At 41.6% G+C, this 26,417-nt stretch overlaps 1 protein-coding gene across 1 annotated transcript; it reads left to right on the top strand.

Annotated features, from left to right (window-relative positions):
• The first annotated feature begins 14,755 nt into the window (after positions 1 to 14,755).
• tmem187 (transmembrane protein 187) lies at positions 14,756 to 17,730 on the top strand. Its single transcript, XM_043710212.2, has 2 exons — positions 14,756 to 16,092; positions 17,239 to 17,730. Exon 1 carries the CDS (start codon positions 14,848 to 14,850, stop codon positions 15,700 to 15,702), a length of 855 nt encoding a protein of 284 aa, XP_043566147.2. The 5' UTR covers positions 14,756 to 14,847; the 3' UTR covers positions 15,703 to 16,092; positions 17,239 to 17,730.
• The last annotated feature ends 8,687 nt before the right edge of the window (positions 17,731 to 26,417 follow it).

Here is a 26,417-nt window from a genome sequence, read left to right as displayed (position 1 = left end):
TCGGTGCCAACTTGCCTGCACTGAGATCGTTGCTGGCATGAGTCAGTGCTGGGCAAATCTTGGCAATGCAGCTGCTGCTGAACTGCTGGAACCCAAATTGGGCCCAACTTGGCCACAGTAGCTGATGCCTCTTCTGACTTATGTTACTGCCACCTCTTGAAAGCACCATTTCAGGAAAGAAACCCACCACTACCAGGTAGGAACTGCTCCCGCAATTCCAAATATTACTTTTTTTTGGATGTAGATTTGCTCGCTGAGTTGGAAGGTTCATTTTTTGAACTTTACAGCTCAGCGAGCAATTCTACCTCCAGAACTTCAAGCTCTTCTCAAAACTCACTTATTACTTTTTTTCCCCTCAAAGTTATTTCACACACTTTAGTTTAGCATCAGTAACATCATCACGACTATCACTGTTATCACCATTGTCCCATCTTCCCAATACCACACTGTTCAGGGTCTGAATCTCACAAATCAAGGTGATCTACAACTCTAATTGGATTTTTTTATCTGATTCAATTATGTTCAACACTAGTTTGTTACAGCAATCTATACACAGTTTGATATAGTAAAGGTATAGTTGTCCAACATCCTGTGCTATCATACTCAGTTTCACTGATGGATTGAGTATATTCAATGCCTTCCTGTTCTTCCTGGTTGACATTTCAGATGCTCTTACAATATAAGATCTTGATTGATCCATTTGCCTGATGGTTCTTCCTGTCCATTAACCAGATTTTCATCCCTGACTTTAAAGCTGATAGAATTTTGCCTTGTGTCTAGAGTTGTTCCAGCTCTGCTGGTTTCGTTGTGCTTTCACTCTAGTTGTTTTTATCTAGTTGTCTCTTATTTAATAATTGTTGCAGACATGGGTTTGAAATATTGTGGATACTTGGATTGATTTTCTTTTTAATAAAAGAGAGGTCCATGAAAGGAGAGTAGAACATTTCTTTGACAAAACAATTTTGAAAGTCTAGTGTCTTGTGGTAACTCCTTGTTTACTGCAGATCCCTTGTCTATGCTTATGGCTTCCAGCTTGCAGAACTTGAGACAGTTTGGATTCTTTTTTATGTTCCAGACAGCTTAGGGAAGGAAAACAATTAACTAGGCCAGCTCTCCAGTTTTTGAAAAATGTTGCATTGTGGGTTCAGTGTAATACAGTGAGCTCTGATATGCTCTGAACCTGTTTGCCTTCCTGAAGAGTGTCTGAACGAATTGTTAATACAGCTGTACTGTGATTCCTGAACAAAGATTCAAAAGATTTGGTAACATACATCTTTGTGAATGCCAGATCGATAGCCATTTGAACAACCAAATTCAAGAAAAATTTGTATTTTCTTCTTTATACCTGGTGTGAATTGAATGTGTGCATGTGTATTTTTGAGTTACTTAGAATAGAAAAAAAATAGATTTTCATATCTCAAGCTAAGTGTACGAAATAATTTTGCATAATCATTGAAAACACTTTGTTTATAATAAATCAATGGTTTTCTTTATTAAAATAACCTGGTTCATTTTTTTGATTATTTTAGGTCCAACATAGAAAAAGCAAATGACTGACAACTTTGGAAATAATTACAACAATTGAATTTCTGTTCTGTACTGCAGTCACACTAATGCAGAAAGACAATGCCCTCTTCCCAGTTCAGTCATAATAGACCTTCTTGTAGCCTTAAATGATTATATTTAAAGTTTGTGTTCTAAAACTGATGCAATCATTTTTAATCACATTTCCATTAATAATTCCACTGGTGAGTATCCATTATTCATTGGTGTTGGTCAGTAACCAAGTAAAGATTAGATTAGATTACATTACAGTGTGGAAACAGGCCCTTCGGCCCAACAAGTCCACACCGACCCGCCACCCACCCATACCCCTACCCCTACATTTTACATTTACCCCTTACCTAACACTACAGGCAATTTAGTATGGCCAATTCACCTGACCTGCACATCTTTGGACTGTGGGAGGAAACCGGAGACCTATCCATCCCACTGTACCAGAAGAAAAATCCTTGATGTTTCTTCATAGTACTAGTTCACTTTGGGTCTGGATTCCTGCCTGTATGTGAATTGGATTGTCTGTTATAACATTAAATATTCCTTGGTTTGTAGAAATCTAATAACTTCTCATCACAACTCTCTAATCAATAATCTCTAATCAATTCATCCTCCAAGCTCTATATCTGCAATTCCATATCTCTCAAGATGACGTAACTTCATTAGAAAAGCTACAATGAATTCTCCAAAATGCTGATTAAATCTTGCCCATTTATTTATTTTGAGGCTGAGCGTGCATTAAGTGTAGTAATGAAAGTATCATATTCGAAAATACTTTTTTTCCACACTTTGCCTTACCAGAATATCATCAGATTGGACATACAACATATGTGCTGACTTGAAAGTGTCGCTGTAGTCTAAGTGGCTCAAAACAATTATAATGCTAGTAGGAAGGTCATTCCAGGATTTTCGATCCTGGCTCTGTCCTGAATTATGGCTTTATTCCTAGCAAAAGTGCATTTCATATTTTTTTTATTTTAGACACTCATTTGGTGTAAATTAGTATTGTTGATAACACTTGCATGTTTATGGTATTCAGTTAAAGTTTAAGATCATATTAACTGGAAGGTAATGCCTCATAAATTACTGCAGTATACAACATAAAGACTAATATCTTTGTATGACTTGATAAAAAAAAGAGTCAAAACATTCTTTATATACATCTTAATTTCACTTATTAACACACAAAACTGCTTCATTATTAGCTGTCCACCAAAGCATCAGTGGCTTATCTGAGATTTTTAACCATTAGCAAATACCCTGCTCTCAGTCTAAGTGAACTATAAAATCACCTGATGAAGGAGCGTCGCTCCGAAAGCTAGTGTGCTTCCAATTAAACCTGTTGGACTATAACCTGGTGTTGTGTGATTTTTAACTTTGTACACCCCAGTCCAACACCGGCATCTCCAAATTATAAAATGATATTTATTTTCATTCTTGACATTAACCACAAAGTTGTACTTAACAATATTTAGCTTGGTGATTGAACCATTCTTAGGGTTATATTGTCATCTTCCTTTTATATCTGTCTGGCATTCTGAAAAAATACATATACAGGAAAGAGATGATGTTCAGGAAGTTCATAAAGAAAACTCTTAAGGAAGAAAAAACAAAGATCATTTTATTAGCATAAAACTGAAATACCTTGAATAAAACTTCAATACACACTAAGTGATTCATTAGCAATATTTTGCATATTGAGAGATTTATTTGAGAAGTTAAAAATATTTTAGAGCATCGTTCTAGGAATCTCTGAAATACATCGAGAACATTTCACTTCTGTTACTTTGATTCTTTCAATGTGTACTCCCTTTTATATTCAATTGTTACTTTAAATTCCAGTGTTTTGTACTGTGCCTTCACTTCCACTGGCAGATCTCAATAATAACTAAAAAAAGAAGAACATTGGTTCAATCGGTCTAGACTGCAGAGTATCATTCAATACATTCTGTCACGTCATTGAGATTTCTCCCTGGAGGTTGGTGACTGACTGAAATCCAAAATAAAATAGGCTTTTGCATCTTAGTCCAAATCTGTTTTCTTTATCATGTCACTTTAATTTTGATTCTCTTACTGCCCTGCTTCTCTATATATTTCGTACTTTTTTCTGTTTTCTTTGTTGTTACTTTTTTTCCCCCTTTTTCCCTCTCAATCATTTTTATATTTTTCTACTGGTTCTTTTTCTGGGGGGGGGGGGGGGGGGGTAAGTAATTTTCATTTTTCTTATTTTCTGTTTACTTTCTTGTATTCTTTATGCTTTTCCTGGAAAATGTGATCTTCAAACTGTGCATCTTCTCAGACAAATAGTTTCCATTTACAAAGTAATATGACTGCAAGAACCAAAGTTTCTATTGCACCTTTTTGCAATCAACTCTATTTTATCACCGGTAGGAAGCGATCGAAAGAGATTTAGGGAAGTAGACCTTATGAAGCTCAAAGGCGTGGAAAATGTGATATATGGGGTAAATTCATTTTGGGGGGTTGTAAATGTTGATTAACCAATGATGGGTTGAGTCATCAAGATAAAATTATGTGTTACACCAGCCTGTGGTGTACTCATTTAGGAGAAAAACACTTACATTCTCCTTGTGTTTTATGTTCAAAATAAAATCTCTCCTTTTGATGCCAAAGCAACATCATCCAATTTACCATCATTATTTCCATATCTGATTTATACAATTGTAGTGATTGGAATCAGGTGGATCACATTGACTATGGGTTTCTTGACTGCGTTTGTCAACCTGGGCCAATCATATAAACAGGAGATCACACGCTCCTGATCTTCGGGCACCTAGTACGGCGGAGGGAGGGCAGGTCTGAAGACCTCCTCGTGGGTCTACTCCTGGGCCTGGCCAAACTGGCCATACACAGGTCCAGGCAGCGGACCGTGGAGGGGGTCGTTAGGGCCGACTGCCTGCCCCTCTTCCGCAGTTACGTTAGAGCCTGGGTGTCCTTGGAGAAGGAGCACGTGGTCTCCACCAACACCCTGGAGTTGTTCAGGGAGAGGTGGGTGCCGCAGGGAGTGGAGTGCATTATTTCCCCCTCCAATTCTATTTTGATTTAATCCCTGCCCTCCCCTTCACTGTTTTGATCACACAGCATTGCCCTTTGAGGTGAAGGGCACTGCTTGTCACTGGCCACTTGGGTGTTTTCTTTCTTCCTGGTGGTGGAGAGCCTTTTTACACAAACTCCTTTTTATTTTAAAAGTGCATAATTTTAAACCATTTTCCTTACACCTCTCCTCTTTTTCCCTTTCTTTATACCTTTCTTTCCCCTGAAATCTTCATTCCTTTCTTTCATTTCTCTCTGAAATTTAAGCATTAGCATCTGTTTTTTTTAATTCCCTTTCTATCTCAAGCTGCCTTAACTGTAATTAAGGCAGCTTGCCTTGCTAAATCAAGTGACTCACCACTGTGTTCCTGGTAACTCCTGTACTTCCACTTGTTCACAGGTGCTTTGCAAATGTTTACATTACCCCTACCTTCTTAGCTCTGGTAGGAAATCCTAACCCGAATGTATTTGCCAACTCCAACAATCTGGCTTTTGTTATTACTTATATTTGCAGCAGGAACACCCCTTCCAGTAACATGATTATTTTAGTTGCTTTCAGTACCATCCTTTCTCACCATGGGAAACATTCTATTCATCCTTTTAACCTTCACCACTTAAACAAACTCCACATCCAATCTTATGTTTTTCTCATTCAAACATTTCTGGATTCACAGCTTCTAAATTTTTGTTCCAAATTATATTGGAAAATCACACTGCTAACTGTGCCTCACTTTTCCATAAGGCATCCCAAAATTTATAAATCCTAATGAGACCACCATGATGATCAATTTTCCTGACAGACTGCTAATCTGGACAAAAGAAACTCACGCAAGGTTGCATCAGAAATACGAAAATAAAAGACTATTTATTGTAAAACATAATTTTAGCAAAACACAGAAAATAAGGATTTCAAATTTACTGTTATACAACCTAAACTATGCTCCTTTGGAAACGTCAAATGTGCACATACTCATTCACAACTGAAACAGAGAAAAGACAGACAGATGGAAACAAATATATTATGTGAAACCAAGAAATTCCAAAGATCATGAGAACACATGAAGGTGGGTTATACTTCCTCAGTGTTTTAGTATTTTCTGTCACTGATTGTTCTTTGTAGACTGATGGTCATTCTTTAATTGCACAATTAATTGGGCAGACCCAGGTTGTTTCTTGTTAATTTTTTTTCACTTTTTCTCACATGGAGATGGAGAAAAACAGATGCATGTTCTTTGTTTCACAGTTCTAGATATTTCTCTCCTGGTCTGATTTTACAGCTTTGAACACTGTATTTCAAACAATCAGGGAGTCAGAATTTCCTTCTCTTGTGGCCACACAATCTCAAATTCTACACCTGTTTAAAGAAGCAACATTATATTGCAAAGCTCAAAGACACACAGCACTTTATTTTCAAGTTGCAAAACTCTCCTAGTATTTTAGTTAAGTAGCACTTCGACATCCTTTTCAGTTATAGTTCCAAAAAGAAAAAAAATGCAGTCTTTTAGAAATTTGCAACCTGCAAGTCAGAGCAATTGCCTGGTTGATAGTTTGCTGCTTTTTTTTTCTGGGCCTGTGTGTTCATGTCTATTCACATATCAACATCCAACACATCCTTCCTTCATCCACAGAAGTTTGCATTAACAAAAAAACAGCCTCATCACTTCGTCATGGCTGATCTTACATTAACTCATAACACATATCTGGACTTCATTACTTTACTTTGGATCTTACTGACATCTGATTCTGGGCAGAGGAGGACATACTCCCCCCTCAGCTAGCTGCATAGGATGCATCCCTGAGCTCATGGGTTTTTTTTTCTTGGCACACTCTCACTTTGTGCTTAGACGCTGAGTATCTTTGCCTTGCCTTTTAGCACTTCACTACTTCATTGGGAACTTAAATGCTCACAGCAGTTATGTCTTGGTTTGTTTCTTAGCACAGATAGAAATCCACGCAGCTTGACAATTACTAGGGATGAACATGTTGCTGTATCACACCGTGCTACGTCATTGTCACACCTACACTTTGTGCCAGCAACTTAAGCAGACTGGTAGCACTTGACCTGCAAGACTGACCACTGCCAAATCCCTAGACACTAAATACAACAAGCACAAGACTGACCACTGTGAAAATTTTTAAAAAGAATCAGATGATGCCCTTGAGTACATGTAGTTGCATTCCCCACATGATTGGAGCTGCTCTTTACTCCACCAACAGCTGTATTCCTTTGATTTTCATGCATGGCCGTTTGGGTGAAGCATAAGCAGATCCAGAAGTTACTGTCCTCGCTGTCATTTTCTGTAGATGGCTGAAGCACAGGGCAGGCACAGACTGAGGGTATCCTGGTCACCATAAATAAAATTGGATAATCTGCTGCAGATCATTCCAAGTGGTCCACTGGGTTCTTGTGTGCAAACTCCCAATCCTCAACCCACAAATGAATCAACTATAAATGTATCAAGAATTCTGCAAGTGTAATTTGAGCAAGATCACATCACTTCATCCCTTTTCCCTGCAACCAGTTCAGCGCTAGAGCCTTGGCAGTGAGACTTTCCAAATTTGTTAGCCTCCTCCAGGTGCAGGATATGACAGACTGCACACATTTTACATTCACACCACCATATCATAACATGGCTGAGTCCATCAACACGAAAGGATTCCACTTCATCAATATCTAGCCTACCTGATAACACCACACCTGGTATTCTGCCTATAATCTTGAGAACTCTCAATTTTCTGTTTCATTCCAAAAGCTAAATGGCAGATGTGAGTAGCACTTGTCATGGTGCTATTCTCTCAAAAGGTAGCTGATGACTCCATTACAGAAACCTCTGACTTTGTCAGATTACATAGGCAATACAGCCAAGTCTCCCACCTGGGCCATTTTTGAAGACTATAGCACTCCTCAAGATCAGATCCTGGAGCTTGGATCACACGAATGGGGCCTTGCAGCACATTAGTACAACATAATCCTGGCATGATGAGCTCTACATAACAGACAGGCAAAGGTTCCTGATGAAGGGCTTTTGCCCGAAACATCAATTTTCCTGCTCCTTGGATGCTGCCTGACCTGCTGTACTTTTCCAGCACCACTCTGATCTAAACTCTGGTTTCCAGCATCTGCAGTCCTCACTTTTGCCCAGGCAAAGGGAGGTCATGGATGCTCAGGAGCTGGGGAAATGGCAACAGTCTTCTGAGGAAGATGAGGGCACTGAAAGAGCAAAATGTCAGTTTCACCATAATAGTCTGACACATTGACAGGCAGCAGCAACTTTTACTGGCAAAAGCAAATGCAACTTCTTTGTTTGGTATTATTTAAATCATCTGCTACTCCCACATGCAACAATGACAGGTTCTGATGGGTGTTAGAGAAAAATTAGCATGTTAGGCAGGATTAAACCATTATATGGCACTGACGAAAGTTAACTTCTGAGGCTTCATTTGAGATCAATTATCTGAGCCGTGTATACTGCGTTCTTCATTATAAGTTTGAGAGGCATCCTGACACAACTCTTTTTGATGCTTCCCTCAGTCAGGTTTCATCATCTGTGATTTTGCATTCAAAACTAAATTAGCATGTAATGTCTCAGTTCACATCAACATTTGAAAGCAAAAGAGTCTGCACTCAAAACCACTTTTCACACCAGAACACCGTGCTATTAAGAGAGCTTTTGGATGTTAACAGAGCATTGGGTATCTCTCATCCATGAGTGAGTGTATGCTGTCTGGTAACACACACATAGAATGAAACAGAAATTGCTGGAGAAACTCAGCAGATTCAGCAGCAACTATAGAGAGAGAGAAAGCAGAACTAATGCTTTGGGCCGAGTGATCCTTCTTCACACCAGCTAGTCCGGAGGAAGGGTTAGTAGACAGGAAACATTAACTCTGCTTTCTGTCTCCATTGATGCTACCAGACCTGATCAAGCAGTTCCTACTTTTGTTTCAGATTTCCAGCATCTGCAGTTCTTTGTTTTATTTGTCTGGAGACTGAACACTTCCCATAAGAGAAGTGCACACATATGAATGATCATTTAGTCACAAATAAAATGACCATAAATATAGAACATGAATGCAACTAAGACCTATTAAGGCCTTCAAATCACTGTTTCACCCCTCAGTAAACTCGTCAGTAAAGTGCCATGTCTTGGTTGCACTCATGAATTTCAGGATCCCAACATCTGCTGCCATCTAGGATGTTTCTCAGAGATGAATAACTCTCACCAATATAACTAACTTTCTTGAGACGAATGATGAAGCTGCTTAATTCTGTTATGGTTGCCACATAGTTCGGTCTTACAGCTAAAATTGCAATCAGGCATATCATGATTGAAAGTATATGTTTAGATATGAAATTACTTGCAAAACCGTGCACCCATGCTCCCCATAGTAATACTCCTCAGAGTACTCAGCCTCTCATAATAACCAACTGCAGTCTTGAGACCTGCAGCTAGGGCTGTAAGAACCTATTGTGTAGTTCAGCCTATTGGCTAAGAAAATTTGGGCAAATGACCCATGTGTGTGTGTGTGGGGTGAGAAGATTCAATCATGCAGACAGTGTGTCACCCAGATGCAGGCTCATGCACCTCAGCAGCAACCTTCCAGGGTCTAGGAAGTTGTACACAGGGTAGAAGTTGAGGCTGGGCACTTCTAAAATTGCCTGAAGGGAAATTTCTGGGGTGGGGATGTGGGTAGTTCCCCCTCAATCTGAATTCTTGCTGGTATTCTGTTCCTTGTAAGGGACAGGACACCTAGGGTAAGATTGTGCTTCCCTCACCTTCCCACACATCAGTGACCAAAGTGAAGCTGTGTTCATTCCCTCCAGCCAGAGCACTCTGTTCTGCCTGACCTGATTGCCTGTGGCAGCCAGCCCACCCAGAGAGACAGCCAGAGAACTTCACATTGCAGTCAGCACGGTGCTGAGAATGTTTACAGATTCCTCTGACTTTGAATCCAATTTTCCAGATGTCTCTGACAAACCTACCCTGCTGCTCTTATGTCAAGCAGAGCATTTGCACCAATGTATTAATGGAAGACACTATAGGGTCATCTTCTGCCTGTGCAGAACAGGTTCCTGGTCTCCTGGAGCCCCCTCAGTTCCATGGAAGTGGGACATTTTTTCCTTGACCAATGAAAAGACCTCCCAGCTTTACCCTCACTATACTGCACTCACAAGTAGAGTCTAAGAAGAAAAGAGGTGAGAAAATATTTTAGCCACTGAAAGGTACAGGAGGAAGTATAGGTGGTGCATCATCTGAGGGATCCATGGCTTCTTTCTCAGAGATGGAGGAAAAGCTGATTGGGTGAGGGGCTGGCCCCTTTGGATAGAGTTTGTCTGTGCCACTGGTGCCTGCGTAAGATAATTAGTCATGCAAATGGATAGAAGCTTGAGCATCCTCAGAATGAGTTAACTTCGGGGGGCAGGGGTGGGGGACGTTGATGAGAGAACAATCAGCACAATACAGTAAAACTTATCAGGTTTTCCTAGACATTGACATCTTGATGTCTCTTCATGAGTACTTATGGTTCATTTCTACCATTTTGAGGATCTTCTCCCCATAACAGGGTGAAAACATAAATGATGGCCACTCCATCACCCATCTTTGCACATACAGTCATAGAGAAGTACAGCATGGAAACAGACCCTTCGGTCCAACCCGTCCATGCCGACCAGATATCCCAACCCAATCTAGTCCCACCTGCCAGCACCTGGCCCATATCCTTCCAAACCCTTTCTTTTCATATACCCATCCAAATGCCTCTTAAATAATGCAATTGTACCAGCCTCCACCACATCCTCTGGCAGCTCATTCCATACACGTACTACCCTCTGCGTGAAAAAGTTGCCCGTGAGGTCTCTTTTATAAATTTCCCCTCTCATCCTAAACCTATGCCCTCTAGTTCTGGACTCCCCGTTCCCGGGGAAAAGACTTTGTCTATTTATCCTATCCATGCCCCTCATAATTTTGTAAACCTATATAAGGTCACCCCTCAGCCTCCGACGCTCAAGGGAAAACAGCCCCAGCCTGTTCAGCCTCTCCCTATAACTGAAATCCTCCAACCCTGGCAACATCCTTGTAAATTTTTTCTGAACACTTTCAAGTTTCACAACATCTTTCTGATGGGAAGGAGACCAGAATTGCATGCAATATTCCAACAGTGACCTAATCAAAGTCCTGTACAGCCGCAACATGACCTCTCGACTCTTGTACTCAATACTCTGACCAATAAAGGAAAGCACACCAAACTCCGCCTTCACTTTCCTATACCTGCGACTCCACTTTCAAGGAGCTATGAACCTGCACTCCAAGGTCTCGTTGTTCAGCAACACTCCCGAGGACCTTACCATTAAGTGTATGAGTCCTGCTAAGATTTGCTTTTCTAAAATGCAGCACCTCACATTTTTCTGAATTCAACTCCATCTGGCACTTCTCAGCCCATTGGCCCATCTGGTAAAGAACCTGTTGTAATCTGAGGTAACCCTCTTCAGTGTCCACCACACCTCCAAGTTTGGTGTCATCTGCAAACTTACTAACTGCACCTCTTATGCTCGCATCCAAATCATTTATGCAAATGACAAAAAGTAGAGGACGCAGCACCGATCTTTGTGGCACTCCACTGGTCACAGGCCTCCAGTCTGAAAAACAACCCTCCACCACCAACCTCTGTCTTCTACCTTTGAGCCAGTTCTGTATCCAAATGGCTAGTTCTCCCTGTATTCCATGAGATCTAACCTTGCTAATCAGTCTCCCATGGGGAACCTTGTCGAACACCTTACTGAAGTCCATATAGATCACATCTACTGCTCTGCCCTCATCAATCTTCTTTGTTACTTCTTCAAAATACTCTATCATGTTTGTGAGACATGATTTCCCACACACAAAGCCATGTTGACTCTCCCTAATTAGTCCTTGCCTTTCCAAATACATGTACATCCTGTCACTCAGGATTCCAACAACTTGCCCACCACTGAGGTTAGGCTCACCGGTCTATACTTCCCTGGCTTGTCTTTACCGCCCTTCTTAAACAGTGGCACCACGTTTGCCAACATACAGTCTTCTGGCACCTCACCTGTGACTATCGATGATACAAATATCTCAGCAAGAGGCCTAGCAATCACTTCTCTAGCTTCCCACAGAGTTCTCGGGTACACCTCATCAGGTGCTGGGGATTTATCCACCTTTAACCGTCTCAAGACATCCAGCACTTCCTCCTCTGTAACCTGGACACTTTGCAAGATGTCACCATGTATTTCCCTACAGTCTATATTTTCCACAGTAAATACTGATGCAAAATATTCATTTAGTATCTCCCCCATTTTCTGTGGCTCCACACAAAGGCCATCTTTCTGATCTTTGAGTGGCCCTATTCTCTCCCTAGTTACCCTTTTGTCCTTAATATATTTGTAAAAACCCTTTGGATTCTCCTTAATTCTATTTGCCTAAGCTATCTCATGTCTCTTTTTTGCCCTCCTGATTTCCCTCTTAAGTATTCTCCTACTTCCTTTATATTCTTCTAAGGATTCACTCGATCTATCCTGTCTACACCTGACATATGCTTCCTTCTTTTGAGAGAGTTTATCCTGCAATGAGACAAAAGGAGAGATTGAGTGAGATGAAAGTGATTAGGAAATCTTTTACTGTTGGTGCAGGTGAAGACAAGACGGTGAGATATTCCAAGTTACTGAACAGGAAGCACACAGAGCAGGAGAGGTTAGTAGTTTGAGGAGATGGGGGTGGTTGGGAGGCAATACTGAGAGCTGCAAACTATCAGCTTTGGTGGGAGGCGTGTGTAATATCAGAATTAATGTGAAATAGAGGAGTAAAGATGGTGGCACTTACCCTTGAAAAGCTCAGAAGATCATTAAGATTCTTGCAGCACTGATGTAATTGCTTCTTGGTGAAAGAAATACCATTGATCTCATCTGCAATCTGGGTCCAGGCTGGTTTTATCTTGTAGCATGGCCTGCTTTGCTGGTCTACAGGAAAAAGGACAGCTCTCAGGTCCACTTTACCATCCACCAACATCTCTAAGTACTTATGTGATCATGGTTCAGTGTCACAATCTACAGGGCAGTTTCTGACTTGTAGGAGTTGAAGTGTTGCACGGCTAGGATTTAAGTATAGCATCTGTGGCATGAATGGCAGATGGACCACATGGTAGCGAGTAAGTTTGACTTTGTTACTGTACAATTGAATGAGAAAAAAGCTTCATGAGGTACAGTGGGAAACCTTCCATGAAACTTCCCAAAAATTATACTTCCAAAAAGAGTATTGGAAGTAGTTGTAAAAATAATTTTAAAAAGAATTAATTTTTTTTTGATGGGGGATAAGTGGAGAATTACTTGGAAAAGGTACAAAGTTAAAAATCACACAACACCAGGTTATAGTCCAACAGGTTTAATTGGAAGCACACTAGCTTTCGGAGCTTCTGATCACCTGATGAAGGAGCGACGCTCCGAAAGCTAGTGTGCTTCCAATTAAACCTGTTGGACTATAACCTGGTGTTGTGTGATTTTTAACTTTGTACACCCCAGTCCAACACCGGCATCTCCAAATCATTGGAAAAGGTAGGCAAGTTGAATTAATAGGACAGCACTATCAAGGATAGGGATAATAGGTTGTTTGTCTCCTTTACTGACAAGTCATTCTTTGATATCCTAATGGTTAACTTTGTTCACACATTTTTTAGCTCAAAATATTTCATCCACAATGTTATTAGATTTGTGAGCCGATAATGGCATATTGGAAGTTATGGGACACTTGGGACCATGACAAACAATAGCAGACTATCTCCTTAACAAATGAGACTTAAAAATTGAGAAATAAAAAGAATGCAGAGACTATGAAGAGGAATTAGACAATGTGAAACCCAATGTCAAATAAAGTACAGAAGGAGAAATAAGGCGAGAGGAAGATAAAGCGGTTAAGAGAGTGTAAGACAGAAAAGGAAGATAGCTAAAGACATCAAATTTTCTAATTTGTTATTTATTTAAAATTTACATCAGGTGTGTTCTCGAGTTATGCACAAGTGCTGACTGAAGGGGGTGGGGGGGAGAGGAGGTAGGTGAGGGATGGAATGAGACATCATGGGGGACAAAGAGATACACTCTCCAAGGGGGAGGGGTCAGACAGAGAGATACTGATCTCAGTGGGAGGGGACAAATAGAGAGGCATGTTCACAGAGCAGGGAGCAAGCAGAGGCACTCTCCACAGGGGTGAGGGTCACGCAAAGACACTTTCCCAGTGGGTGGAATCAAACAGAGTGACACCTCCCCTAGGGGTGGGGACATACAGGGAGGGTCTCGGGCGGGAGGGAGAGAAGAGAGAGGAGACAAAGAAAGACTGCCCGCAGTGGGGTGGTGGGGACACACGGGGAGACTGCCCCTAGGGGTTGGGGACACACAGGGAGACTGCCCTCCCTGTGGGGGTGGGGACATGGAGGGAGACTGCCCTCCCTGGGGGGGGACACGGAGGGAGACTGCCCTCCCTGGGGGGGTGGGGACACGGAGGGAGACTGCCCTCCCTGGGGGGGTGGGGACACGGAGGGAGACTGCCCTCCCTGGGGGGGTGGGGACACGGAGGGAGACTGCCCTCCCTGGGGGGGTGGGGACACGGAGGGAGACTGCCCTCCCTGGGGGGGTGGGGACACGGAGGGAGACTGCCCTCCCTGGGGGGGTGGGGACACGGAGGAAGACTGCCCTCCCCGGGGGGGGTGGGGACACTGAGGGAGACTGCCCTCCCCGGTGGGGGTGGGGACACTGAGGGAGACTGCCCTCCCCGGGGGGGGGGGGGGGGGAGACACGGAGGGAGACTGCTCTCCCCGGGGGGTGGGGACACGGAGGGAGACTGCCCTCCCCGGGGGGGTGGGGACACGGAAGGAGACTGCCCTCCCCGGGGGGTGGGGACACGGAGGGAGACTGCCCTCCCCGGGGGGGGTGGGGACACGGAAGGAGACTGCCCTCCCCGGGGGGTGGGGACACGGAGGGAGACTGCCCTCCCCGGGGGGGTGGGGACACGGAGGGAGACTGCCCTCCCCGGGGGGTGGGGACACGGAGGGAGACTGCCCTCCCGGGGGGGTGGGGACACGGAGGGAGACTGCCCTCCCCGGGGGGTGGGGACACGGAGGGAGACTGCCCTCCCGGGGGGGTGGGGACACGGAGGGAGACTGCCCTCCCCAGGAGGTGGGGACACACGGAGACTCCCCCTTGGGTTGGGGGTGTTGGAGGTGAAGGGGCAGATGGAGCCTGTCCCCCGGGGGGTGTTGGGGATGTTGCGGGGCCGCTGGGCGATGCTGGGCCCCGGCGGAAGGGCCTTCCTGCAGGTGCTGCTACTGTGCGGGCTGTGTGTGTCCGCTCTGGGCAGCGGCCTGATGGACCGGGTCCACACCGAGCTCGGCTACGGGCACTACGCGGAGCGGCGTGTGGCCTGGCTGCCCCGCTTCCTGGCCATGCCGTGTAACTGCCTGGTGAACCTGGGCTACATGGGGCTGGGGGCCTACTGGCTGCGGAGGGAGGCGGCGCCGGGCCCAGGCCAGGCCTACCGCCAGGCGGTGTTCGCCTGGATGGCGCTGGTGTACGGCCCGGTGCAGTGGGTCCGCCTCAGCAGCCAGGCCCAGCGGGCGGCCGCCCTCGATCAGTGGCTCACGCTGCCCATCTTCGCCTGGGTGCCGGCCTGGGTGGCCGAGTTACTGCGGAGCCGGGGGCAGCGAGGTCCCCGGGGCTGGGCCTGGGCCTCGTCCCCGCTGCTCACGCAAGCCGCCTCGGTCTGCAGTTACGGCCTGGCGCTGGTCCACCGCCGGGGCTTCGAGCTGGCCCTGGGGGCCCACATCGCCGCGGCGGTGGTCTCCGGCCTGGCGGCTCAGTCCGCTCTCGGTGGCCGGGCCTCCCGCCGGCACCTGGTGCTCGCCATCGCCTCTTGCTGCGGCTTCGTGGGCCTCAAGCTGCTGGAGCAGCCCCTGGCCGCCTGGGGCCTACTGCCCGCGCCCCTCTCCGGCCACTCCTGCTCCAAGGTCTGCGACATCCTGCAGTTCCACCACAGCTTCTGCTTCCTGGACCTCCTGGCCCGGGAGAAGGAGGCGCGCCGGCACCGCTGAGGGAGGGGAGGGGGAGAGGTGCTGCATCTGCGTGGCGCCGCCAGCGTCCGCACAGCGCCCATCCCCGCGGGGGGGGGGGGGAGATCCAGGACCCCCTCCCCTCCCTGTCTGAGTCACTGGATGTGAAGCTGGAAGAGCACAGGAGGTCAGACGGCATCCCAAGGAGAAGGAATGTCAACATTTTGAGTGGACAGCTTTTGTTATTAAATAAGAAACCAACATGGGGATGCAGCAACTTGGTGAAACTCCTGTAATTCCCATGCCTAGTCTACCTAGCTCTTTAGACTGTGGGAGGAAACTGGAGGAGTAAGATCGTGGGATGCTACTTGTGCAAGTTAATAGTGATTTGTAATTCACAGAGTATCTCTTCCTCATCACAAGTTAATATTGGTATGCATTATTTACATGTAATTACTTTTGGTGCAAATTCTGCAAACATATTTTGGTATGTTGCTGACATATAAAACACTGATAACATTCTGAAATGTATAATGCTACAGTGTAATGAAATCCAAGTCACAACATTTTAATTATTCTTATATTCCACCACTTTTTGTGGGCAATGTAACATCACTGTGCTGTCCTTGATATCCCAGATTTATTAAGATTTCCAGCAAAATAGATGCCTGCTCATTTATAGTCAACATGTGTACTTTAACGAACATAACAGCCTAGATTTGGCCATTGTAATCATGGTAAAACTGTTTATATTATACAAACTGTGAAACTGACAGCAGTTTTTGCCATCTGCGAATGTGCAATTAAATGCAGAAAGCTGAAAGTTGCTGTCAGTGATTCTTTGTTCTTCGACAGTTTGAACTGTTGAAGATGCTGAAGAAACAAACTTTAGGATTTAGAATTGACCTGAAAGTCCAACTCTTCATTATTGATTCTAAATTGAACACTTGACAAAGTTAATGCTGCATTGAATGAGATGTAACTATATTTAATGATGCAGTAAGATCATAAATTACTTGTGAGCAGCCTGTCTGGCCTTGAAAAATCTTTATATTTGTGAAATACCAAATTTCCATTAAAATAACAAGAATTATTTTCTTTTAAGTATTTTTTTGAATTTGGAAACTTGACTTTTTAACTTTCATCGTACTCATACATAGGTACGAATTAATATTTCAGTCTATAAAATGATTAGGTGGAATATAATCAGCACTTTCTTTAACTTCCTATCTGTTATCATTCTTCATGCTGATTTACTGCTTAGAAAGACTAATGCTGGATATCAGAGATTCTCTAGAAATTATCATAGAATCCCTACAGTGAAGAAATAGGCCATTTGGCGCACCAACACTAAGCTCTTTCTAATGAAGGGCTTCTGCTCAAAATATTGATTCTTCTGCTCTACGGATGCTGCCTGACCGACTGTGCTTTTCCAGCATCACTCTCTTGACTCTGATCTCAAGTATCTGCAGTCCTCACTTTCTCCTATTTGGCCCATCAAGTCACATCAACTCTAAAGAGCATTCCACCCTGACCCAACCCGGTAACACTGCATTTCCCATGCCCTAATCCATCTAGGTTGCACTTCTTTGGACTGTGAGAGGAGACTGGAGCACCCAGAGGAAATCCACATGGACACGGGCAGAACATGCAAAATCAACATAGACAGATGTCTGAGGGTGGAATCGGACCCAGGTGCTCTGAGGCAACAGCGCTAACCACTGAGCGTAATTAGCCCAGAGGTAAAGTAACATCTATGTCACAGCGATGATGGACATTCATAAATAACTTCAACATGTGTGGTTATTTCCCCTGTGAGCACAAAATGATGACCATTACCAAGTGTGTTCACAGTATACCTGTTGAGGTGTCATTGTCCATGAATACATTCTTTTAAACATGATTGTTTTATATATTTGATACAGTAAACATAACAGATAATCTTACATGTTTGTATTGTTAAATGAAAATGTGAAAATATGAATAACTTTGTACATGTTGGAAACTATGTCATGTATTTGCAGGTATCCTGGTATGCCAATCATGAATTAAACAGTGAACAATGACTTATCCAACAGATTTTGTTTTACTAGCCAAGTAGCAGTGTGGTAATCCCTCTCTATCTATATACAGCATAGCAACAAATTGCTAGATCTTCTTTTGACCAGATAACTAGTTCTGGATTTCTATTAAGCATAAGTTCTATCATTTGCTCTCTACTTACTTTTCATCTATTGTTTTTTAAATGTTAATGTTACGCTATCTCTCCAGCTTAGCAGTCAGATTTTCCTTGCTACAATTGTTCTGAATAATAGAAATCTCTACCACTTATTTCTCAGAGATGTTATAGATGATTGTTATGAGAAATGGATAAATCAGTGTGGCCTTAGAGGGTAACATCCTGGGGTTGACATAAAGCATGCTGTTAGTTATATGGAGCTCTATTTTGTGTGTGATAGTGCTGTACCTGACTTGGATGTGTCTGATGCTATTGATAAGTGTTTGAACTAAGAACAGTTCCAATTTCTAACATGAACATCTACCACCAGGAGAACACAATAAATTGCATGAGCCGGCCATATAAACGGCAATTTGGAAATATATAAATAGAGGTGCCTAAAAAAAAGGATTCAACCCCTTTCCCAACAATGTCCTTTATGGTCATTCCTATCCAACTCTGTAAGATTTCTTACTCAAATGATTTTCTTTCTTCAGTTCTGATAACCTAAAGACTTATATCCAACTCTGATGGTATTGAGAATTCTTCCCAGTTTTGAAAGCAATGGGAGTTCTAAAACCTCTCAAATGTGGAGACCTCTCAAACTAAGCTATCACAAGAAATGTCTGCAAACTAACAAAGCTAACCTTCCTAAACATCTCTTCCTAAACTCAACCGACTAGTAGCAACTGTCCACATTTTCTCTTTTCAGGCCATTAAATACTCACCTTTGTAAATATTAAGTAATTCACCCAGATACCTGATAGAATGGTTTAACTTAAGTCATGTGCTTTCTTGGAAATCATGTTTGAATTCACTATTCAAAAAATTATTTTCTGACATTTGTTTTTAAAAAATCAAATTACTTTCATGAAATAAAAACTAAAATCCATTTTTCCTCAACTTTCAATCCAAGTTCCCAAATACATGTATAATACATAACAAAAATATATCACAGTATTCTGCCCACAGATTACCTTTCTACCTAGTTTTAGATCATTCACATACTTGGAAACATTACTTCATTTCTTTTCATTAAGTCATTAATGTAGATTGTAAAAAATAAATCTGAGACCTCGACACTGATTCTTGTCACACTCTACCATTCACTGCTTGCCAACTTGAAAATGCCCATTTATACTCTTTATTTCTTGTCAGCTAAACAATCTTCTATCCATACAAATATATTACCCCTAACTCAATGAGTGGTTGTCTTACTGATGAAACTTTTGTGCAACATCTTACCAGATGCCTTTTGAAAATGTTGGTAGACTACATCCACTAATTCTCCTATTTCTACCAGCTCAAGCTAAGAGGAAAACTGCAGTAGCGGATGACGCTTTATACTGATCTACTATGTCCAATTACATGCTCAAGATTTTTTGTGGCCAGTCTCCATGTCTCAGTTAACTGGTTACTGAATGCATTTCACGTGCAGGTCACTGTGATTACAGGCATCTTTAACCTGCCCTGTGTAAGTGCCTGAGTAATGCAATTGCCTCTTAAAGTGACTCACATCACTCAAAGATAGAGCTTTTGTCTTCATACAGCAATAATAAATATACTCTATAATTCAAGATATGGTAGCAGCCAGCCACATTTTCCTTCAGTTTTGCATTTGTGATTCAGAAAAAGATGGAATGCCACACAGATTGTGCTAGGCATAGGCTTGGCCGAGTAATTTCAGCAATTCCCCCAAACCTGCATGTTTTTTTCTTCCTTGTGTTTCCTGTGTGAACCATCAGTACTGAGCTTTCACAGATTCCCACCTAACTTTTTCAATTGAGTTTCCATCTCCCAATATTACTCCTTCAGTCTTGGGCCTACAGTTTAGACATGACAACCATCATGGTCAAAGCCATGCTGGTGACCATTGATAATAGTCCCTCATTCATATCCTCCAGTGTCTTCCACCCCTTAATGTTGAGTTGTTTCCATCACAATCATTGTCCATAGGTTCATAAGATAAAGAAGTAGAATTCAGTCATTCAGTGTATCGAAGTTGCTTTGCTATTCAATCATGGCTGATAGATCTCTCAATCCCATTCTCCTGCTTCTCCCCTAATCAATAATGTATCAATTTCCATCTTTGAGACACTCAATGATTTGGTCTACTTGACAATGAGTTCCAGATTCACCACTTTCTAGCTGAAGAAAATCCCCCTTATCTCAGTTCTAAAGGGTTGTCCCATCAGTCTGAGCCTGTGACATCAGGTTCTAATTTCTCCTACTAGTGGAAATATGTCCACATCCACTCAATCCAGGTCTCTTGGCATTCTGTAAGTTTCAGTGCGATTCCACCCATTCTTTTAAACTCCATTGAGTACAGACCCAGAGTCTTCAATCTCTCCTCTAATGTCAAGTCCTTCATTCCAGGGAATCATTCTTGAGAACCTACACTGCACCCCTTCCAATGTTAACACATCTTTCCTTAGAGACCGGGCCCAAAACTGCTCACAATATTCCAAATGTTGTCTGACCAGAGCCTTATAGAGCTTCAGCAGAACATAAAAGTACAAAATCCTTACAGAGTGGAAGTAGGCCATTCAGACCATCTATGACTATGACTCTAGATTTACATCAATTTTCTGAACAGTGTCCTACCCAGACCCACTCCCCTACCCTACCCTATCCCTGCATTTCCCAAAGCTAATCCAAGTAGCCTGCACATATTTGGGGTGTGACAGGAAGCCTGACCACCCAAAGGAAACCCATGCAGACACAGGTAAAATGTGCAAACTCAATACATTCTATCGAGTACCAGGTACCTGGCACTGTGAGGCAGCAGTGCTAGCCACAGAGCCATTGTGCCACCTCAGCTCTCTGTTCATGTATTCTAACCTTCTTGAAATGAATGATATCACTGCAAATGCCTTCCTAACTGCCATCTGAACCCGCATGTTAACCTTAAAAGAATCCTGAATTAGGATTCCTAATCAGTATGGGATTAAAATTTCTGAAGCCTTTTCCTATTTAGAAAATAGTCTATACCTCCATTCTTCCTACTTAGTGGCTGACCCCCCCCCCCCCCCCCCACCTTTCCCATAGTGTATTCCAGCTATCTGTCCTTTGCCCACTCTTCTAGCCTATCCAAGTCCTTCAGCAGCCTACCCATTTCCTGCTGGTACATACCAGCATGCAACCTCCAATCTCTATAATTAACTTCCTCACTCCCTACAGTTGTGGCCTCTGACAACCTGCCTAGACTTCAATGAAAGAGATCCCCAAGAAAGGCTGTGACCCATCTTTGACTGACTTTAATAAACTAATGAGAAACCAAACTCCTTTCTGACACTGGGCAGCTCTGTGATTGACTGACCTCTAATCCCTGGATTAGTTGCACTTTACCTGCAGGACTAACAATTGCATATAGGAGTTGGGAGGTCATGTTGCAGCTGTACAGGACATTGGTTAGGCCACTTTTGGAACATTGTGTGCAATTCTGGTCTCCCTACTATAGAAGGATGTTGCAAAATTTTAAAGGATGCATAAGAGATTTACAAGGATGTTGCCAGGGTTGGAAGGTTTGAGTTATAGGGAGAGGTTGAATAGGGTGGGGCTGTTTTCCTTGGAGCGTTGAAGGCTGAGGGTGACCTGATAGAGGTTTATGAAATCATGAGGGACATGGATAGACAAGGAATTTTCCTCAGTATGGGGGAGTCCAGGACTAGAGGGCATTGGTTTAAGGTGAGAGGGGAAAGGTATAAAAGGAGCCTAAGGGACAACGTTTTCATGCAGAGGATGATGCGTGCATGGAACAAGCTGCCAGAGGAAGTGGGGGAGGCTGGTACAACTACAACATTTAAAAGGCACCTGGTTGGGTAAATGAATAGGAAGAGTTTAGAGGGATATGGGCTAAATGCTGGCAAATGGGACTAGATTAATTGAAAATATCTGGATGGCATGGACGAGTTGGACCAAAGGGTCAGTTTCTGTGCTGTACATCTCTCTGACTCTATGACTATAACTGGCTCACCATTGTCAATGCATACAGGGCCTGGGAAAATTCCATGCAATATATTCATTCAATGATTCTGCCAGTTTCTCATTCCCCATAATAATTTCACCTGCCTTTGCTTCTAAAGGAGCAATATTTACTTTAGCCGCACTCTTGTTTTCTACTTACTGTATGATTCCATGATTGTATACAAGGTCTTACAGTTTTTATAAAATATTTATTGTCTGGTTTGCACACATGTTCTACTTTTTTTTCCACTTTTTATTGTTTTTTTTGGTAACCCATTGCTGATTTCTAAACATCCACAACACTCAAGACTTACTCCATTTATCACACTTATTTGTAAAATTATAACCTTTTCCTTTAATCTATTTACCCTTAACTTCCTGAGAAAACCATGGATTTTTTTTAGAATCTTTGTTTCTTTAAATGTTTCCCACTGTTCATTTGCAACCGTTCTTTTTAATCTATTTAAAAATAGATTAACTCTAGTCAATATTCTTCTCATGAATATGTAACTTGTTTTGATTAAATTGAAGATTGTCGTTTCCATTTAAAGAATGTCACTTTCAATCTTTACATGGAATTCAATGAAATTCTGGCCATTCTTTCAAGAACAGATTTTTCTTTAATATTATTGAGTTTGCTTCATTATGCAATACTTGATCTAAGGTAACTTTATTCTTAAAGGTCCCACAATGTATTAGTCCAAGAAACTGTCTCCCAAAACAACATTCGACAAGTTCATTGTCTAGAACATTCTTACAAACTTGATTGTCCTACTCTATATGAAGATTAAAATCTTCAAAATTATTATATTACCTTTGTTATAAACTGCTATAATTTTCATATTCAATGATGTATTAAGGGATCATTAAACTACTCCCACCGATATTTTCAGACTCTTGCTGTTGCTAGTTTCCACTCTTACTAATTCTGTTCAATCTTCTGAGGCCAGATCTTACTTTATTGATGCCTTAATGATATTGAGATGCCGGTGTTGGATTGGGGTGGACAAAGACAGAAGTCACATGTCACCAGATTATAGTCCAACTTGTTTATTTGAAATCACAAGCTTCTGGAGTGCTACTCCTTTATCAGGTGAAGCTTGGTGTTGTGTGACTTCTGACTTTGATGCCTTTGTGACATCCTTTACTCTCCATACTAAGGGGATGTGATGATTTGGTGTTATTATCATTAGACTATTAATCCAGGGATTAAGTTCAAATCCTGCCATGGCAGATAATAGATATTGCACTCAATAACAAAAAAAGAAATCTGAATTCAGAAGTCTAATAATGACCATGAAGACATTGTGAGGGGAAAAACCATCTTGGCCACTGATGTTGTTAAGGGAACGACACTGCTATCCTTACCATTGGGGATATGCAGTAAATGCTAACCTAGCATTTATGCCCACATGCAATGAATGATTTTTTTCTTAAATCCTTTACCATTCTGTCTGTCTCTCTGAAATATTGTTTGCTGTGGAATTCTTTCTTCCCAACCTTGTGTCAGTCATAGTAACAGTCACAGTCATTGTCATAGAGACAAACAGCATAGACACAGATTATTTGGCCCACCATGTCAATGCTGAGAAACAAACACCAAACTATACTAATCCCATTTGTCTGCACTTAGATCACAGTCCACTATACCCTGGCATTTTAAGTACCATCCAGATGATTTTAAAAAGAATTTTCTGCCTCCACCACTCCATCAGATAACACATTCTATAAATACCACACTCTGGGTGAGAAAACATTTTTTTATACATCCTCCATATCACTTGCTCCTCACCTTAAACTTATATCTTTTGGTCTTGGACACAATTGCCATGGGGAAGAGATTCTCACAATCATGCCTCTGCGATGGTGATTAGCACGAATAAATTTACCATTATTTCTTATCATTAGTTCATCCAACTTATTGTGAATGTTTGACATATTCAAATAAGAAACAAATAAAGAATAAATAATTCAAATACAGATTTTAATACTTGATCTTTTATTTTTGATATTTTATTATATGCTTTGATCTTTTATTTTCGATATTTTATTATATGCTTTGTATCTTCTTGTCCGCTTTGCTTGTCTTTAGACATATATGGCTATACAATTCTGATGCCTTAACAATTTTTTTTTAAATACTGAATCTCTCATCACCTGAATACTGCTGCTCAAGTACTCCCCATACCATTCTATGTGATCACAAGACTTTTAAAAAAGTTCTTTCTTTACCACTGCTTTCACTAAATTAGTCAGCTACTGTGAAATGTGGACACCTCTAGGCAAATGAGTACATGGTGCTGTCATGTTGTACCTAATTTTGTTTTAGAAAATTGCTTAAAGATATTACTTTGATGCACAACAAACAACTTACCTACTTAATGCTGTGGGCATTGCAGACTGATTCATGACTTCTGGGATAGCTTGAGAGCAACCAAATAAATAAATGTTCAGGACTGTAGTAAACTTTATTGCCACTGGCAATAGCTCTGTTGTGATGGACCTTATCTATAGATCAGACTCCAGCAGAAAGCTGAAAACGATGTGCTTTGTTCTTACACATTCCCAAGTAAAGACTTGGAGATGCCAGTGTTGGACTAGTGTGGACAAAGTTAAAGATCACACAGCACCAAGTTATAGTCCAGCAGGTTTATTTGGAAGCATGAGCTTTCGGAGTGCTGCTCCTTCATCAGGTGATTGTGGAGATTACCATGACCACCCGATCTATTGTCCACAACCACCTGATCAAGAAGCAGCGCTCGAAACCTAGTGCTTCCAAATAAACCTGTTGGACTATAACCTGTTGTTGTGTGATTTTTAACACTCCCAAGTATGTAAGCCTGGGTATGTTCTAAACTTTGGTAAGGATGAGTACTAACAATCCAATTCGGTGTAAATTAAGCAGATAAACCTACTTTCTCATCTTCTTCTTTCTCTGGCCAACAGCACTTTACAGAAAAATAAGTGTAATTCACATGCTCTAAAAGTAGATTGTGATAATCAACACTAGTCACTTCCTGAAAGACGAGAATATTAATGTTATTTATGTCATAGGATCTAGCTCAGTGAAGAGTATATTCCTGGTGTGAAGTTTAAGAAATCTACAAGCTTTATTTTGCATTTCATTGTAATGAACTTCTGTATTTAAATAACATTTATACATACTATATACAAGAGCATTTTTAGCAGACCTAAAAGATTAGTCAGTAAATATCCTGATACGTGATTTGAATGACAATCCAGGGAAAGTAATTCCTGCATGATTTTTCTGCTCTTACCTGCCAGTTTGTATTAATTGGATCAGTCATGCCATTTGGAGTTTTCATGTTAAATAAAGAATAATTGACAAAATGAAAACAAATATCACACTTTAAGATCGCATTAGGACGTAACATAAGTGGATACTGAAAATAATTAATTTATAGCAATAATTTTAATGTTAAAAATATGTTCAATTCAAAAATAATATTTTGAAATAAAACAAGCCAAATTAAATTATTTACATTGTTTATAGAGGTAAGAATCATGAAGGAAATGCTATAGTTATGTACACTTTACTTCCATTCATTCCCAGCATATGATCATCACTGGCAAGGTCAACATTTATGGCCCACTTTTAATTGCGCCTTAGCAATTTCGTGGTGAGCACCTACTCAAGTTGTTGCAGTCTACATGGTGACAGCACTTCAAGCATATTATTTAGAAAGGACTTCCAGACTTTTGGAAGTCAGCATGGTGTGTGGTTTGGAAAGTGACTTCGAGAATGTGGTTGTTCTATTTCACTGTTGTCTTTTTCAAATAGCTGGTAGAGGTTGCAGGCTTCAAAGGTACTGTACAAGGACCCTTAGTAATTTGCTCCTATGTTTCATGTAATTGGTACAAACTGCTGCCAAATAGCATAAGTGGTGGATTGAGAGAAAGATTCAGGAGATGGATGGGGTCAAATCAAACAGGCTGCTTTGACCTGGATGGTATCACGTTTCCTAAGTGTTGTTGGAGCGAAACTGTTTATTAAGTAATTAGCATCCCTCCAAAGGGAATAGAGGGACTTTTTCTCCATAAGGCTTGTATAGTGGTTAACCCCACTGCGATCCTGGAAGACGATTTTGCAACAGCTAAATTGGTGAAAATGAGTTAAGTAATTTTTCCCTCCCGTCAGTTCCCTCACTAACTGCCATAGGCCCAATCTGTCAGATCCATTCTTTAGGACTTGACTATTCAGTCAGTTAAGTTACTGAGTTATACACAGTAATGTGCATTGAAAACTACCATCCATGCTATATTCTGTGTTCTTTCTAGTCTCAGTGCTTTTCCCATATTCATTTGATTTGGACACTTATTATTTACTTGATTTGTTATTCAGATTTTCAGACAATAATAAGATCCTCTGCTAAATTATTGCACAACTGAAGTTTCTATTATATTGTAGATAGCATTTGTATACTCAGTAACTCCTCTCTTCCCTCCTCCCACTTCTTTCAAAGTCTGGAAAGACACTTTGATTGTAAATTCTTAACACAACCAAAAATGCCAGCTCTTCATGCTGAAAAATGTTTTAATCTTTAAAGATAAT

This window comes from Chiloscyllium plagiosum, unplaced genomic scaffold (genome assembly GCF_037043375.1).
Source record: "Chiloscyllium plagiosum isolate Xiang-an unplaced genomic scaffold, Cpla_swu_hap1 HiC_scaffold_15, whole genome shotgun sequence".
Classification (NCBI taxonomy): domain Eukaryota; kingdom Metazoa; phylum Chordata; class Chondrichthyes; order Orectolobiformes; family Hemiscylliidae; genus Chiloscyllium; species Chiloscyllium plagiosum.
Note: the sequence above shows the minus strand (reverse complement) of the source record. Positions and strands in the feature narration are given on the sequence as shown.

What these genes read in the sequence shown, in the direction of transcription:
- tmem187 (XM_043710212.2), top strand. Translation starts at nt 14,848, where the DNA reads ATGGAGCCTGTCCCCCGGGGGGTGTTGGGGATGTTGCGGGGCCGCTGG.